Below are 12,622 nucleotides of genomic sequence, written 5' to 3'. Positions count from 1 at the left end.
GTGTTAGAGTACTCCAAGTTTGTGATTATTGGGGGTGAGCAGGGGAGGGAATTCCGCATTTCTCCTTCCTCATGTGTTCGCAGGAAGGTTTTCTTCACTGTCACAGAAACGGAGGTCCTAGAGGGGGGTTGCTGGCATTTACTGCCAAGGGGCCAGGGATGCTAACCACTCTGCAGTGTCTCTGATGATGGAGAATTTCCCCAGCACATGTGCTATCTGTGCCCCATTCAGAAACAGAGCCCCAGTGGCAGTTCTAGCCTCTCCGCACCCCCTCTCCCCTCAAGGCTCTCTCATGCCTTTGGGAGAAGGACAGGAGCCTGCCCATCCCAGCCCCCTCCCTACCTGCTTCCTGTCTGCAGAGTTGGTGTTTTCGGGGCTGCTCACCCAGTGGGCAGAGGAGGAGCAAGTTCAATTCAGGAGAGAATTAGGAAGTCCACTGTGGTACACATCAAAACTCATGCTCTCTGGTCAGCTTTTTCAGCAATTGTCACAATGAGGGCTGTTTTCATGGGTCTTCCAAAACCCCATTAGTGAAACAGAGTATCGCAGGCAGTTGGTTTCGAGGTACGAAGCGGGGAGCCATGATTCCACAGGCAGACATAGGAGGATAAATGGCAGCGGGAGGGAGCCTGGCCTTGGGGATCCTACGCCACTGGTGAGTGATAGCCTACCCCGCTGGGGACAGGGCACAGGCTTGCAGACAAGCAGCAGCGGGGAAAGGACTTTAGGGCAGCCCCCCAGAAGGAAACCCTGAGCGGCAGGGCCACACATGCGAACTGGGGGCAGCTGGTAGTTCTGGAAGCACAAAGGGCAGAGATGTGTCCCGAACTGGAGGTGAGGACTGGGAGTGCTGTGGAGGGGCACACAACCCAGGCTGCTGCAGTTTATAGCAGCACAGACAGAAACAGAGATAGTGCGGCCTGGAGAGCTCACTGAAGAACAGACTGCGATCTCTCTGCTCTGAGGCAGAGTGTTGGAAACGGTCTCTTCTGCTCTGACTCTCGGAAGAGACATGGAAAGATGCCAGGGAAAGCCACCAGAGAACAAAAGCCACCAGAGAACCAAAGCCCCCCAAAACTGGTTCCCACTGAGCCCATCAACCGCCACAGGGGGCAGGACAACTCTGCCCAAACAGGGTTGCCTGAGTACCAGTGCAGCAGGCCCCTCGCCTGGAAGACAGGATGGGAGAACAAGAGGCCAACAACCCTAAGGTCCCTAGAAAACAGGTGCATCTTGCTTGGGTTGTGGTCAATAATTTGAACTCTACACATTCCCTCAACCACCCCTTAACAGAATGACTAGGAGGAGGAACCCCCAAAATAGGAAAGACTCAGAGATTAAGATTTATGCCACAGATTTACAAATGGATTCAGATATAATCAAGATGTTGGAGATGGAATTCAGGCTAGCAGTTGTGAAGACAATAGCTAGAATGGAGAAATCAAGTAATGGCAACATAGAGTCTCTTAAGGGCAGAAATGAAAGCTGAATTGGCAGAACTTAAAAATGCTATCAGTGAGAGCCAATCTAATCTAGATAATCTAACAGCTAGGGTAAATGAGGCAGAAGAACGAATTAGTGACCTGGAAGACAATTTAATAGAGAAAAAGGGAAATGAGGAGGCCAGGGAAAAACGACTCAGAATCCATGAAAACAGAATCAGAGAAATAAGTGACACCATGAAACGTTCCAATGTCAGAATTATTGGAATCCCTGAGGGGGTGGAGAGAGAGGGAGAGGACTAGAAGATATATTTGAGCAGATCATAGCTGAGAACTTCCCTAATCTGGGGAATGAAACAAACATTCATGTCCTAGAGGCAGAGAGGACCCCTCCCAAGATCAAGGAAAACAGGCCAACACCCCGGCATGTAATAGTAAAACTCACAAATCCTAGAACCAAGGAAACCATCTTAAGGGCAGTTAGTGGGAAGAGATTCCTTACGTACAGAGGGAGGAACATCAGAAAAACGTCAGACCTATCCATAGAGACCTGGCAAGCCAGAAAGGCCTGGCAAGACATATTCAGGGCACTAAACGAGAAGAACATGCAGCCAAGAATACTTTATCCGGCAAGGCTGTCATTTAGAATGGATGGAGAGATGCAGAGCTTCCAAGACCGGAAGAAGCTGAAAGAATTTGTGACCACTAAGCTGGCCCTGCAAGAAATAGTAAGGGGGGTTCTATAAAGGGAGAAAGACCCCAAGAGTGATATACAACAGAAATTTACAGGGACAATCTATAAAAACAAGGTCTTCACAGGCAATCTGATGACAATTAATTCATATCTTTCAATAATCACTCTCAATGTGAATGGTCTAAATGCTCCCATAAAACAGCACAGGGTTGCAGATTGGATAAAAAGGCAGGACCCATCCATACGCCATCTACGAGAGACTCATTTTGAACCTAAAGATACATCCAGACTGAAAGTGAAGGGATGGAGATCCATCTTCCATGCCAGCGGACCTCAAAAGAAAGCTGGGGTAGCAATTCTTATATCAGACAAATAAGATTTTAAACTAAAGTCTGTAATTAGAGATACAGAAGGACACTATATCATTCTTAAAGGGTCTATCCAACAAGAAGATCTAACAGTTCTAAATATCTATGCCCCCAACATGGGAGCAGCCATCTACATAAGCCAACTGTTAACCAAAATAGTCATATTGATAACAATACATTAATTGTAGGAGACCTCAATGCTCCACTCTCAGCAACGGGCAGATCATCTAAGCAGAAAATCAACAAAGAAACAAGAGTTTTGAATGACACAGTGCACCAGATGGACCTCATAGATATATACAGAACATTCCACCCTAAAACAACAGAATACTCATTCTTCTCGAGCACACATGGAACTTTCTCCAGAATAGACCACATACTGGGTCACATTTAAATCAGGTCTCAGCTGATACCAAAAGACTGAGATTATTCCCTGCATATTCTCAAACCATAATGCTTTAAAACTGGAACTCAATCACAAGAAAAATTTGGCAGAAATTCAAACACTTGAAAGCTAAAGACTACTCTGCTCAAGAATGTTTGGGTCAACCAGGAAATCAAAGAAGAACTTAAAGAATTCATGGAAACCATTGAGAACGAAAACACATCGGTCCAAAACCTACGGGATACTACAAAGGCGGTCCTAAGGGGGAAATACATAGCCATCCAAGCCTCACTCAAAAAAAACAGAAAAAACCCAAACTCACCAACTAACTCTACACCTTAAAGAACTAGAAAAAAAGCAACAAACGATGCCTAAGCCATGCATTAGAAGAGAAATAATTAAGATGAGAGCCGAGATCAATGAATTAGAAACCAGAAACACAGTAGATCAGATCAACAAAACTAGAAAGCTGGTTCTTTGAAAGAACTAAAAAGACTGATAAGCCACTGGCCAGACTTATCCAAAAGAAAAGAGAAAGGACCCAAATTAATAAAATTATGAATGAAAGGGGAGAGATCACGACGAACACCAAGGAAATAGAAACAACAATTAGAAATTATTATCAACAACTATACGCCAATAAACTGAGCAATCTGGATAAAATGGATGCCTTCCTGGAAACCTATAAGCTGCCAAGACTGAACCAGGAAGAAACTGACAACCCGAATAGGCCAATAACCAGTAACGAGATTGAAGCAGTCATCAAAAACCTCCCAAAAAACAAGAGTCCAGGACCTGATGGATTCTCTGGGGAATTCTACCAAACATTCAAAGAAGAAATAATACTTATTCCCCTGAAGCTGTTTCAAAAAACAGAAACAGAGGAAAGCTTCCAAACTCATTCTATGAGGCCAGCATTACCTTAATCTCCAAACCAGGAAAAGACCCCATCAAAAAGGAGAATTTCAGACTGATATCCCTGATGAATATGGATTCCCAAATCCTCAACAAAATCGTAGCTAATAGGATCCAACAGTACATTAAAAGGATCATCCACCATGACCAAGTGGGATTTATCCCCGGGATGCAAGGGTGGTTCAACATTCGCAAATCAATCAATGTGATAGAACACATTAATAAGAGGAGGGAGAAGAACCATATGGTCCTCTCAATTGATGCAGAAAAAGCATTTGACAAAATACAGTATCCTTTCCTGATTAAAACTCTTCAAAGTATAGGGATAGAGGGAACATTTCTCAAGTTCATAAAATCCATCTATGAAAAACCCACAGCAAATATCATCCTCAATGGGGAAAAGATTAGAGCCTCTCCCTTAAGATCAGGAACACGTCAAGCATGCCCACTCTCGCCACTATTGTTCAACATAGTACTAGAAGTCCTAGCAACAGCAATCGGCCACAAAAAGGAATAAAGTTGTATTCAAATTGGCAAAGAAGAAGTCAAACTCTCTCTTTTCACAGATGACATGATACTTTATGTGGAAAACCCAAAAGACTCCACCCCCAAATTACTAGAATTCATACAGCAATTCAGTAATGTGGCAGGATACAAAATCAATGCACAGGAATCAGTTGCTTTCTTATACACTAACAACGCAACTGTAGAAAGAGAAATTAGGGAAACGATTCCATTTACGATAGCACCAAAAACCATAAGATACCTCGGAATAAACCTAACCAAAGAGGTAAAAGATGTATACTCTAGGCACTACAGAACACTCATGAAAGAAATTGAAGAAGACACAAAAAGATGGAAAAACATTCCATGCTCATGGATCGGAAGAATAAATATTGTTAAAATATCTATGCTAACCAGTGCAATCTATACCTTCAATGCCATCCTGATCAAAATTCCAATGACATTTTTCAAAGTGCTGGAACAAACAATCCTAAAATTTGTATGGAATCAGAAAAGACCCCGAATCGCCAAGGAAATGTTGAAAAAGAAAAACAAAGTTGGGGGCATCATGTTGCCCGATTTCAAGCTCTATTACAAAGCAGTGATCAGCAAGACAGCGTGGTACTGGCACAAAAACAGACATACAGACCCATGGAACACACTAGAGAGCCCAGATATGGACCCTCAACTCTATGGTCAAATAATCTTCGACAAAGCAGGAAAATATAAACAATGGTAAAAAGACAGTCTCTTCAATAAATGGTGCTGGGAAAATTGGACAGCCACATGCAGAAGAATGAAACTCGACCATTCTCTAACACCATGCACAAAGATAAACTCAAAATGGATGAAAGACCTCAACGTGAGACAGGAATCCATCAAAATCCTAGAGGAGAACATAAGCAGTAACGTCTCTGATATCGGCCACAGCAACTTCTTTCAAGATACATCTCCAAAAGCCAGTGAAACAAAAGGAAAAATGAACTTTTGGGACTTCATCAAGATATAAAGCTTCTGCCCAGCAAAGGAAACAGTCAACAAAACAAAGAGGCAACCCACAGAATGGGGGAAGATATTTGAAAATGACACTACAGATAAAGGGCTGGTATCCAAGATCTATAAAGAACTTGTCAAACTCAACACCCAAAAAACAAAAATCAAGTCAAAAAATGGGCAGAAGACATGAACAGACACTTCTCCAAAGAAGACATACAAATGGCCAACAGGCACATGAAAAAATGTTCATCGTCATGAGCCATCAGGGAAATTCAAATCAAAACCACATTGAGATACCACCTTACACCAGTTAGAATGGCAAAATTAGACAGGGCAAGAAACAACAAATGTTGGAGATGTTGTGGAGAAAGGGCAACCCTCTTACACACTGTTGGTGGGAATGCAGGTTGGTACAGCCACTTTGGAAAACAGTGTGGAGGTGCCTCAGAAAATTAAAAATAGAGCCACCCTATGACCCAGCAATTGCACTCCTGGGTATTTACCCCAAAGACACAGATTTAGTCAAAAGAAGGGCCATATGCACCTCAATGTTCATAGCGGCAATGTCTGCAATAGCCAAACTGTGGAAAGAGCCGAGATGCCCTTCAGCAGATGAATGGATAAAGAAGAGGTGGTCCATATATACAATGGAATATGACTCAGCCATCAGAAAGGATGAATACCCAACTTCTACATCCACATGGCTGGGACTGGAGGAGATGATGCTAAGTGAAATAAGTCAAGCAGAGAGAGTCAGTTATCATATGGTTTCACTTATTCGTGGAACACAGGGAACAGCAGGGAGGACATTAGGAGAAGGAAGGGAAACATGAAGGGGGGGAGTCGGAGGGAGAGACGAACCATGAGAGACGATGGACTCTGAGAAACAAACTGAAGGTTCTAGAGGGGAGGGGGGTGGGGGGATGGGTGAGCCTGGTGATGGGTATTAAGGAGGGCACGTACTGCATGGAGTAGTGGGTGTTATACGAAAACAATGAATCATGGATCACCACATCAAAAGCTAATGATGTATGGTGATTAACATAACATAATAAAATAAAATTTAAAAAAAGAACAAGAAAATAAAAAACATTAGTGAGTGAGTGAGCCTCTGTGTGCATATATTACATTCCATGTGTCCTGGTTGGTATAACGGCAGTTTTAAAAAATTTGTCTTCAAATTCTCTGACACTCCTCCCATAAAGAAGTGGAGTCTACACACTCTCTCCTTGAACCTGGGTAGCCTTACAACTGTTTTGATCAATAGAGTATGACATAGGTGAGGTCGACTGACTTCTACGGTGTGCTTCACAAAAAGTGATGCACTGTTTTGTCTGCAGGGAAACTCTCTTGGAACCATGAGTCTCCGGGAAAGAAGCCCATGGTGTGAGGAAACCATGTGGAGAGGCCACAGGTAGGCTCCCCATTGATGGTTCTTTTTCTTTTTTTTTTAATTTTATTTATTTATTTGACAGAGACAGTGAGAGAGGGAACACAAACAGGGAGTGTGGGAAAGGGAGAAACAGGCTTCCCGTCAAGCAGGGATCCCAATGCAGGGCTCGATCCCAGGACTCTGGGATCATGACCTGAGCCAAAGGCAGTTGCTTAACCAACTGAGCCACCCAGGCACCCCTCCCCATTGATGGTTCTAATCTTTGAGTCATCTCCATTTTATTAGTCAGGGTTCTCCAGAGAAACAGTATCCATAGGGTGTGTGTGTGTGTGTGTGTGTGTGTGTGTGTGTGTGCATATGTCTGGCAAATCTAAAATCTGCAGAGTAGACTAGCAGAGTGAGTACCCAGGGAAGAGCCAGTGTTGCTGTTCAAGTCCAAAGGCCATCTGCTGACAGAATTCTTTCTTGCTTGGGGAAGATCAGTCTTTGTTCTGTTAAGGCTTTCAGCTGATTGGATGAGGCCCACCCACATTCAGGGGAGCAATCTGCTTTACCCAAAGTCACCAATTTAAATGTTAGTCTCATCCAAAAACACCCTCACAGAACCATCCAGATAACGTATGAATAAATATCTGGGTACATGGCCCACCCAAATTGACACAAAAAATTAACCATCACACCAGCCCAGGTAAATGAAGCCTTCTTGCATCTCCCAGACCAGGCTGGCCACCAGCTGAGTCCCAATAAGTAGCCTCAGTCAATGCCACAAGGAGCAAAAGAATCACCCAGCCAAGCCCTGCCTGGTTCCTAACCCACAAAATCTGGAAGCATTATAAAATAGTTATTTGTAAGTCACTGAGTTTAAAGATAGCTTGTTCTACTCTAAGAATAACTGGAACAGTAACTTGAATTCACAGTACTCCCCATCTCTCTTAATGAGCACCGGCTCCACTGGCCATCCCAAACCCACCAACTCCTTCCAGCCTCAGAGCCTTTCAACCCACCATCCCTTCTGCCTGTCTTCTTCTTCCTCTAGTTCTCTGCTTGGCTGCCTCTTTCCATCCTTCCTGCCTCAGATCAAATATTACTTCCTCAGAGAGACCTTCCCTGATCACTCTCTAAATTGCCTTCCCTCCCTTTCTTTGTCTCTCTTTTTTTTTTTCTTCCATTGGGTTCATTTTCTTCAAAACATTTATCTCACTCTGAAATTGTCTTGCTATGGCATTGGCTATTATCTTCCCCCAATTAAAATATTAGCTCTGTACAGATGGGCTTTTATCCAGCTCACGTACTGCTCACCCGGTGATGAGCGCAGAACATGCGTTCAATAAATATTTGTTGGATGAAAAGTAAATGAAGGCCTATATCATTTGTAGGTGACTGACTTCAGGATTCTGATCATAGGCTTCCACTTACTGAGTCTGTTATCACAGAATTTAATGAAGAGGGATTAATAGTCCCATGTGATACACAGGATGTCTTTCTCTGACTTTTCTTCTGCTCTTTTTCCCCCTCTAATGAGATGAGCAACCGCGAGGGAACAAAAAACCTAGCATCCTTTTAAAATACCTCAGAGACAAAATCACTGCATTTTTATACTTGATTATCTATATGTGGCTTATTTATATATTTCCCTAACTCTTCCTGATTAATTAAAAGACAGCTTTTAACTGAGCAAGGGAAGAAACGTTCTCTCCTCTCCCCTAGAGATCCAGTCTACCATTAACCTTTGTGCGATACAGTCTCGGTTCTTAAATTCCTTTCTCCTCCAGCCCCCCATCATGGCACTGACCTTGGAGGAAGGGCTGGAGAAGAAGCAGACCCATCTCCCACCTGCTGTCTGCCTTCTCTCCATCTTCCAGTTCTTTCACATATCTGATGTATGAAGATAACATTTTCCCCCCATCACCTCAACTCAAGACCTTACCCACAGGCCCTTCCTACTTGCAGCCACCCCTCCAGACCCAGCAGACAGACACCCCCACCCTATATACTATATTTACCAATTCCCTTATGTTCTGATTCTCCCTTATATTAACCATGTCTTTTATTTTTGTATTCTGATGCTTTGACATTTGGAGTCTTGTTGACCCTAGGGAGACTGCCCCTCCTAGGTTAATCAATTCCTAGAGATAGTAAACAACTCACCTGCAAGCACACTTTTCAAATACAAGCCAACCAATCCAGAGCCCACATCCCTAACCCCAATCCCCTGGATTGGGCTCTCACACTCTAGGCCACTATCCACCTGCCATAATCAACCCGGGACCAGGTGCCGGACAACTTGGGACAGCCACAGTCCCCCAAGAGCCCACTGAAATTATTCAAACCTGCCAACCTAAGCCTGCTGATCCTTCCTCCCCCATTCCTTCCCACAGAAACCACAGTGAAGGCTCTTACCCACAATTCCCCTTACTCCATCGGCCCCCCCAGTCCACCTATTGCTTCTCCATGTGCCCACCACCATGGTGTGGTGTGCCCCCCTCTCTTAGGAACTATGAGTAGCTAACCTTCCAGTGGCACTCATCGCCTGGTTTGTTGACCTTAGTACACCTCAAATTTTCTATAAATATACTATACTTTAAAACATCCCTCTAGACTCTACATCAAATCAATGTCTTAATCATTTGGGGGCAACTCAGATTCTGCACTCGGTGCTCAGTATTTCAAGTTTTATTTTTGCAACATTTAAAAAATTCTTGATTTAAATCACTGATGCCCTCAAGAAACTTTTATTGATGCCTTGTGTGTAGCGGGTATTGTGGAAGGCTCTGGGGATAAAGGATGAATCAGGCATGCTCTCAGACCGGCTTGTGGTAGGACAGGGACTCAAAAAAAAGTAAGAAAAAAAAGGAAGGAATGACTGGCTGTCTTCTCAGAGTTCGTAAGCCGGAGCGCTGGATCTCCTGGTGCGTTCCCTTCATAAAAATCATTGTCCGTTTTGGAGGAATTGAAATAAGAACAAACTGGTTTCTCTTGTTCTATGCCCTTTTTTTACCTGACAAGCTATTGACATTGGGAATCTAAAAGATTGTTCTGTTTCTCCCAGTTATTATCTATCAGACTTAATTAAGTTTCCTCTGGAACATCTTCACAGAAATACAGCCCAGCTATCCCTCAGAACAGAATGAGAAAACTGTTGTTTTGGGGACAGAATATAAATATAACACTGATAACAATAGTGAACAGTTACTGAGCTCTTAATATATGCCAGGCATTACACCAAGTATGGTGTATGTATTATTTTATTTAATGGTGTAACATGTGTGTTACCATCCTTATTTTACAGATGAAGAAACTGAAGCTTACTCAGGGTGAATCATTTGTTAAATGCAGCATAGCTTATAAAAGGTAGCACCAGGATTTGAATCCAGGCCCAGTTACTCCAGAGCATACTTGTTTAATAAATGATTCCATATGGGAGCTAAGAAACTGTATGATTTTCTAAAGGTACATTGCTTAGAACCATTCTTAAAGACTCTGGACACATCCAAAAGACTTTATCCCAGGAGAAATCCTAGCCATTCGAAATTCTGCTGCTATATTTGAATACACCAAAATCTTTCTTCTAAGAGTTCATGAGAATCTGTTCTTAAACTTGCTCTGCCTGCTCATCATCCACAGTGGTCTAGTTGGTCATACAGTAAAATGAGCTTCTAAAAAAACAACTCCAGAATAGCTTCTCTCCCAAAACTCTCCATAGCATGCTTCAACAATTGCATTTTAGGATTTAAGCTAATAAGAGAGTGAATTCTCCACTTTCTTGTGATTCTTTACCAAGGAACTGTCAACATCAGGTGACAATGCCTGCCTGCCTCAGCTTTAATTATTCCTTCCATTTCCATTAGTCTGGTCTAATCCATACCATGGAGGTCACCTCTAGACTCTATTTACTGCATTAAGGGAAAGCATATTGCTCTCTGTAAGAGAATTAAGTCCCCATAGGCCAGGCATTTGGTAACTTGCTGGAGAGTCTGCAGCTTCAATCACCTTGAACCTCAGGTATTTCTTCTCTTAACACATATTTGTGGGAAAGAAATTCATAGGACACCAAATAACATGTCAATCTCAAATCTGTGCCTTTGTTTCTCCATGTGCATGGCTACAGATTAAATCAAATGACCATCATGGACAAACTGAACTCTTTTCTGGCACCCTGAGTTTTAAAATTCCCAGGAGAAAATACTGAAAGCTACTTCTTTTTCCCTCTTGCAACCAAAAGAGAAATCTAAGAGTTGCTGAGTAAGGCCTTTGATCCCTTGCCAAGACTCCAGCTAAGACACTAGTCAAATAGTATTTTTTAAAGACCCAGACTTTCTCATCTCAGCCCAGAGCGAAGGGAGAAGACACATCCAAAGGTTTTCTTTCATTCCACAGCAAGCATGTATTGTCGACTGTGTGCCTGAGTCTGTTCTAAGGCCTTGGAGATGGAGCAGTGAACGTGTATTCTCCTTATCACAGAGAAGCAGGTCAGTACTTGAGTTATTTGAAATTGCCACTGGAGCCAACGCAGAGCACTTTAAACAATACTCAGAATCTTAGAAGTTAGGGTCAGAAGAAAGAAACTCCAGGAGTCTTTGGAGGCTTACAGCTGTCTGGGGCTCTGTTCCCTCCACTTACTAGAATGCAGTATTTAATATGAGCTGCGGGGAGGAGCAGTTACCCCCTCTTATTTATATGCAAAGTTTGGTGCTCCGGAATGCGTATTTTCTGGGGCCAGGTTCTATAGTTTCTTTGGATTCTCAAAAAAGTCCAGGATACTATAAGGGTTAGCGGCACTCCCTCAACATACCCACAGCTCCAGAAAGACAGGGGTCGCACGTCGTTGTAAAGGTCCCTTTCTGAACCCAAAAGTAACGCCTAGACTGGCCGCAACCGCCACTCAGACCGGCGAACACGCGCGTCAGAACTCGGTCCGCAGAAAGCGGCAGGTGTGGCCGGAGGGTGGCGGGTGGCCGGGGGAGGGAACGAGAGCGGAGCAGGCCTGGAAGTAAGGAGACGGGGTTCCCTGTTCTGTTCTGCTCCTGAGTAGGTGGCCGGCGAGGGCATTGCGCGCCTGTCTTCTCTGGACCTCGCTTTTGACACCTCTAAGTTCTGGCCAAGCCAAGTTCTCAGGGTCCGGCTGCCCGCGGCTCCCAAGTTCTCTGAGCGCAATAAAGATGCAATTTGGGCCAGCTGGGAGTCAGGGGAAGTAGCCCTGCATTTCCCCTTGGCGAGCCGCGGGCTGCACACCTGCTGGGGGCGACGGAGACGGCGCAACCCACACGTCCACGCGCCCGAAAGCACCCGCGCACTCCGCACACAGCCCGCACACAGCCCGCACACGCAGCCGCGCCCCCGCACACGCGCGCCGGGCGCTCACACCGCGCTCGCGCGCCCCCCGCCCCAACTTTCGAGCGGGACTCGGTACTTCACCGTCAGTCACCGTCGCGTCCGCCTCCTCCCCCGCCGGGTGCACCTCCAGCCGCAGAGACTTCGGGGTCGGGGGCGAGAGCGGTCCGGCCCCGAAAAGCTGCTCCTCGGTCACGAAGCGCAGTTGCACGCGGAACTGCAGGCGCGCCGGGACCCGGGCCATGGTGCGAGCGCCTCTGCCCCGAGCCCTGGCGGCGCCTCCTCCGCGCTGCTCTCGGCGCCCCGAGAAAGTGCCGGGGGAAGGGGAGGGACTTGGCAGCGTGAACCACCTCCCTCACCTCCGCGCAAGTCCGAGAGTCGACCTCTGCCAGCCGGCTGGCTCCCGCGGGCACCTTCTGCCCCGCGTCGCCGCACCCGCACCCCCACCCCCCGCCGGGAGCGCGCGGGAACGCGGCGACAACCCCCCCCCCCACCCCGCCTCGCAGGCGCCACGCAGGTGCGTGCGGCCACCCCGCCCAGCCGCAGCCCCAGTGCGCTCAAGTTTGGGGAGCGCGCGAGGCACCTGGAGGCACC

At 45.4% G+C, this 12,622-nt stretch overlaps 1 protein-coding gene across 1 annotated transcript in view; it reads right to left on the bottom strand.

The window, feature by feature from the left end:
- Positions 1–12,272, bottom strand: part of LOC114219771 (histone-arginine methyltransferase CARM1-like) — a 294,102-nt gene extending 281,830 nt beyond the window's left edge. The window contains exon 1 of the mRNA XM_088018780.1: positions 12,113–12,272. Within this exon, the coding sequence (XP_087874906.1) occupies positions 12,113–12,272 (160 nt within the window). The remainder of the gene's footprint in view (positions 1–12,112) is intronic.
- Positions 12,273–12,622: the final 350 nt, after the last annotated feature.

Source organism: Eumetopias jubatus, unplaced genomic scaffold (genome assembly GCF_037043125.1).
Source record: "Eumetopias jubatus isolate StellerSeaLion01/CBP00866 unplaced genomic scaffold, mEumJub1_p1.0 scaffold_15, whole genome shotgun sequence".
NCBI classification, from domain to species: domain Eukaryota; kingdom Metazoa; phylum Chordata; class Mammalia; order Carnivora; family Otariidae; genus Eumetopias; species Eumetopias jubatus.
Note: the sequence above shows the minus strand (reverse complement) of the source record. Positions and strands in the feature narration are given on the sequence as shown.